The 6,000-nt window shown below is 35.5% G+C and overlaps 1 protein-coding gene across 1 annotated transcript in view; it reads left to right on the top strand.

The window, feature by feature from the left end:
• Positions 1-5,000: 5,000 nt before the first annotated feature.
• The window catches only part of LOC148627260 (proton myo-inositol cotransporter-like), a 37,845-nt gene continuing 36,845 nt past the window's right edge, over positions 5,001-6,000 (top strand). Inside the window, exon 1 of the mRNA XM_088570548.1 lies at positions 5,001-5,648. Coding sequence (XP_088426674.1) covers positions 5,219-5,648 — 430 coding nt within the window. The 5' untranslated portion in view covers positions 5,001-5,218. The remainder of the gene's footprint in view (positions 5,649-6,000) is intronic.

Below are 6,000 nucleotides of genomic sequence, written 5' to 3'. Positions count from 1 at the left end.
GGTGCACCACTATGTTTTGTGGTCAGGTTTTCCGTATTATAGCCTGACAACCCCAGCATGTAGCAGACCAGGGGTACCCCATTCCACCACCTGGGGCACACATCCCAGTTGCTCTGTGGGCCGAGCGCCCTACCCCCGGCTAAGGTTCTGAGCACTATTTAGTCGCCTTTTACGACAAGCTTAGCACTGCTGCAGGCCTATTCTTTTGATACCCGGACCTGCACAGGTCTCAAGAGCCACTGCGTTAATATTAGTTAACCACTTATTCGAAATCATGATTAACCACTTTTGTCAGTTAACCACTTACTCGAAATCAAGAGCAACTACATATGCAAGTAAAACCACTTATTCGACAAGCTCCGAACAGCGTCTGACGTTCGAAATTCACTGTAGACGCTGCAGCCAGCTTAGGAAATGTAAGAATCTTGCAAAGTCGGGAAAATTGAATGATTTTACGCGACGTGATCCGATTGTCAAACGACATATGCCATGGATTACGCATGATAATTTCGATATGCCTTTCTGAAGCGGTTACGAAGAGAAGAAATGAATGTCTTTCGATAGGTAAGAAACTTAAGTCATTTGATGTTTGCCACAGCTTAAAATTAATTACTCTAATGTATTTGGTACTGATAAGGATTATACATCGACAAGACTCACAAATGATAATCAATACTTTTGATTTGTCAAACAGCTTCCACTTGCAGGTATGGTACTTAAACAGTACTGTCGGCTGAAATATCCTCAAAAGGCTTTTATTCTCTCGAATATGTCTTTAGGTTTTATCAGTTCCATCGTAAGTATTGAGCTCACCAGTGTCGATAAGACCCTAAAATGTTTTTGCAAAGAACAAAATGATGTTTTTGTAAAGTGTTGTATTACTGCCCGAATAAAATGAAACATGATATTAATGATATATAAAAAAAATTCATTTCCAGGCTGCAAAACGCAGAAAACAGTTTTGTTTCCTATACTCGAAGAAGGATAACTCAATCATAAAAGTAAATTGGAATAAAAAATCGAAGAACTATATTTTAAAAAGCGTTGAAAATTATACAGGCACTTTCACTGACATACATTCGAGTTGCTAGTTTTTTTTTGTTTTTGTTTTTTGTCTTTTGTTTTTGTTTTTTGTATTTCTGATTCAATTCAGTCATGTATTCCTCAGTCTTTGTTGCGATTGCGGTTTACTTCGTTCAAAATATGGTACATATATAATTATCCTTGTATAGTATTGCAACCTCATTTCAATGGTCTATTCATTTCACTTTGCATTCAACAAATTGATCATGCATCACTTTCTCTATATAATCTAAACATCTAGACTATCTTCTGAACACTTTCTGCTAATGTATCATACAATATCATAAAAGAGTAATCAAGGGAACCAAGGCCATAGCGGTAATCAAAAGAATGCAATCCAGGGTTAAAGACCAGACATGGAAAACAGACACACACAACAAAGAACATAAAGCAACTAAAATTACACACACCAACCAACAAAAGTAAATGAGCAACTCGGACTCCACTAAAAACTGGGAGCAACTACCAGGTGCACCGGTAGGGTAAGCGTCCTCTGCTTTTCTAGAAACACCCGCCGAGTTGCTCATAAAAAGTCAAGTCCGGGGACAAACGAGGAAACGAAAACTATGACCCGTTGAATACATCAGTTTTCATGGTGCTGATGGAGACACCATCATGATCCACGAGTTCATGATGACGACCACAAAACTTCAGTAGTGATGACTTCAATCTTGTAGCAACATAACCCTGTTCCAGAAGCCAATTTGTTAGAGTTCTAGCACGATACAAAAAGTCTACGTAGTTTCGGAAAGCTCTGGCATAATGTATGAGTTGTGATATGAACAACCGAATGGATGTTGCCACAGATGAAAGGAAAGTTGACAATTCTGAATGAAAAGTCATCACGTTTTCGTAAAGTTTGGTCAATAGTTTTCCTTTACCATCGATTTCTAAGTGTAGGTCAAGATATGAGGCTGACTTCACAGTGTCTGTAGTATCCTTTATCTCAAGTTCTTTTGGGTAGATGCGATGTATCAAATCCCCAAAATTAGGATTGTTTAAAAATAATACGTCATCTATATAGCGGAAACTGAGATTGAAGGATCTAGCCAAACGATATTGTTTATTTCTGATCAGATCAGTATAAGAAGAGAGATAATACCATAGCTACGCAAGTGGTAACTTTCATCGTGATATTTTTACTGTTTACACTTTTTTTGTGCATAACGTTCCATGCGACGTCAAAGTTCATTTAATATTTAATTCTCTTCCCGACATAGAACAGTTTTCTGTTAACATTTCTTGCTACCCGTCATAGTAATACACAACATTCCTGTCATATAAAGCACATATTGGCCTCGCGAAATTTTGTTTTTAACTTAACATTACTTAATATTACTTTCTTCTAACGTAGAACATTAGTTTCCATTAAGGCGGTACGAGTTTCCAATACTTATGACATTCACCATTGGTTCGTGTTGTTCCTATAACCATCCTGATTTTTTTTTCTAAAAAAACTTAACTTCGATTTCTTTACAAATATACATCTTGAAAAGACCAACGTAAATTTTCAAACATACAAAACAAATCTATGTTGCATGACTTCAGAGAACACATTTAATAAAATACTGGTCTAGGTTTTTTTCAAAAATGTCAAACTAGTCATAAGCTATGACCGCATCATAAAAACTTGCATTTTCGAAATTTTGTTGATTGGCAACTGGATCTTATTTTAAGCTTTTTCAAAAAATAGTATTAAATAGCTGTTAACTATGAGTAAATTATTTATTTCCAAATTTGGCTTAAGTCTTGTAGACACGACTGGTTGTTCAACTGCATGTTTGCATTCAGTTCCACCGGGTGACAATCAATTTGAAATATCTGTTTTATTTGTTAAAAACAAACAACTTTTGACCAATTAAATGAAATATTAGCTCTCATTTTCTAGAGTTTCATTGAACCAAGTGTTAAAATGAAATGGCAAAGCTTCCGATGTAAGAACCGTTTCAGACGTCTGAAAATATATACACTTGTTTGAAACTTAATGGCACTTTTAGAATACGTTTCATCATTATGTTGGAAGAATCATTGATTGTTTTAAAATTCGATATAATACGAAACTCTGTATTTAGATATCGCATCAATATTTCAAAGCTCAATCTGATATAATATCACCAGTTCAACAAATTCTTGCGTCATAACATGGTATTCGAGGACAAACACTAAATAATATAGTTTACAGCTTTGTGCAGCATGATTATGTAGCATCACATATAAGCAACCAAAATTATAAAAATTTCTTTGATTTCTGTTAAAAAAATAAACATTTTTTATATTTGCTTCACTCATTCATTGAATAGCGTTCCTTAAAAAATTCGATATTTGATTTATACATCAACCCTGAAAATTGTAAAATCTTTAATCTAAAACCTAATTTCATCGAAATTTGTTGGAAGCAATGTTCTTGGTAGAGATTCCTCATACTTTGTAAGAAATAATTCCAAATCATCTTCCAAATATACAGAGGAAAATGTTTACAAAATGCTGGAATTTTTAATCGACAACATATTTGTCCAGTGTAGTGGACGTGTTTTTCAACAAACGGTCGGTATTCCAATGGGAACAAATTGTGCTCCTTTACTTGCTGACCTTTTCCTTCCTTTACTCTTATGAGGCTGTCTTTATAGCTGATCTGATCCGAAAGAAAGGATATCGTTTAGCTAGGTCCTATAATCTCAGTTTCCGCTATATAGATGACGTATTATCTTTAATCAATCCTAATTTCGGGGATTTGATACATCGCATCTACTCCAAAGAACTTGAGATAAAGGATACTACAGACACTGTGAAGTCAGTCTCATATCTTGACCTACACTTAGAAATCGATGTAAAGGAAAACTATTGACCAAACTTTACAACAAACGTGATGACTTTTCATTCAAAATTGTCAACTTTCCTTCCATCTGTGGCGACATCCCTTCGGCTCCTGCGTAGGGAGTGTTCATATCACAACTCATACATTATGCCAGAGCTTTCCGAAACTACGCAGACTTTTTGTATCGCGCTAGAACTCTAACAAATATGCTTCTGGAACAGGGTTATGTTGCTACAAGATTGAAGTCATCACTACTGAAGTTTTATGGTCGTCATCGTGGATCGTGATGGTGTCTCCATCAGCACCATGAAAACTGATTTATTCAACGGGTCATAGTTTTCCTTTCCTCGTTTGTCTATCCCGGACTTGACTTTTTATGAGCAACTCGGCGGGTGTTTCTTGAAAAACAGAGGACGCTTACCCTACCGGTGCACCTGGTCCATGCCCCCAGTTTTTAGTGGAGTCCGAGTTGCTCATTTGCTTTTGTTACTTTGTATGTATAATTTTAGTTACTTAATGTTCTTTGATGTGTATGTATGTTTTCCATGTCTGGTCTTTGTCCCTGGATTACATTCTTTTGATTACCGCTATTACCTTGGTTCCCTTGATTACTCTTATGATACGAAGAAAGCGAATGATTCTTGCACTTATCGAACTTGTAATTTTTATCGAATTAGCGTTTAAGGATTGTTTAATTTTCTCATTCTTAAAAGGATATTCAGGATTTTTTTTTTTAAATTTAGAATTAATCAATGTTTGCTAATTATTAAGTGGAGTAAATGGGATACGAACAAATGCAACAGTAAAACTATGCTGCAGAATGCCAATTATTTATCACTTGATAAAAACAAATAGAAAGCAATTTGAATTTCCAATAAACGTATTTTGTATTCTTGTCGAAGCATCTATTCTTACTATATATTGAACTAAGTTAATATTAAATAACCATCGATATAGGATAGCGGGTTTTTTTTGCATTTTAATTAGCTGCTGAAGAATCTTTCTATGTCCGCACACTTTTGTACCATGTCTGTGGAACTGCATCATCATTATTTTGTGTTTACACATCAAAGGATATTAATTATGTTCACCTGTTTTAATTGATTGACTTCAATAATAAGGCACGTAAACTCAGCAATCGCATGTCAATAAAAAATCAATACGCAATCAGGAAAAGAAGCCGAGGTTTCTGTGATATATCTAGATTGGAAAAGCTTATTGGGTTATTTCCCTTAACTGTTGATCAATTTTTAACCATTTGTTGCTGTAGCAGAATGAATTGAAAACAAGCCTGGCGGACACAGTCGAAAGGGTTCCAAGATGAGGAAATTAAACGGTGGACGACGTCCCCAGTCATTGTATGATGACCCCGACGAAGAGAAGCTTGATCTGAAAATTGATAATATACAAACAAGAAAGAAAACACCTGCTTTTGTTTATGTTCTTACCTTTTTCTCAGCGCTTGGAGGATTTCTATTTGGATACGACACAGGTGTTATTTCTGGAGCAATGATGCTTTTGAGGAATGAATTCCTTTTGTCTTCAGTTTGGCAGGAACTGATCGTGAGTGTTACTGTCGGAGCGGCAGCAGTATTCGCAATAGTTGGAGGATGTTTAAACGATCGAGCAGGTCGGCGCCCGGTTATTATGTCAGCTAGTGTGATTTTTACAATAGGAGCCCTGTGCATGGGAATAGCGAGAGATCGGTATCTGCTGCTTGCTGGAAGAGTTGTTGTTGGAGCTGGGATAGGTAAGTGTTACGTTTGAGAAAGATCGTAATTTTAATACAATGTGCCTATCGCAACTTAAATACTGAGCAAACAGTGGTTCAATTTGTTTTTTTATATTTTAGAAAATATTTTGGTAAAGAGTATTATGCTGGTAACACACATGCTAAGTACAAAATTAGGTATACATTATAAAATGGAATTTGGAAGGATTGCAATGCCCTGTCGAACATTTTTACTGATAAAATGTAAACAGGATGAAATGAAACGTACGTATTTAAACATATGGAAACAAATATGTAGATAAATATGTAAAAATATTCCAATACGTGCCCTCGTATCAATCGAGAAGAAAACATTATCTCTGATTTTCTT

This window comes from Perna viridis, chromosome 1 (genome assembly GCF_037379345.1).
Source record: "Perna viridis isolate PV_CMFRI_1.1 ecotype Kerala chromosome 1, ASM3737934v1, whole genome shotgun sequence".
Classification (NCBI taxonomy): domain Eukaryota; kingdom Metazoa; phylum Mollusca; class Bivalvia; order Mytilida; family Mytilidae; genus Perna; species Perna viridis.
The sequence above is the reverse complement of the archived record's forward strand: the minus strand, read 5'-3'. Positions and strand labels throughout refer to the sequence as shown.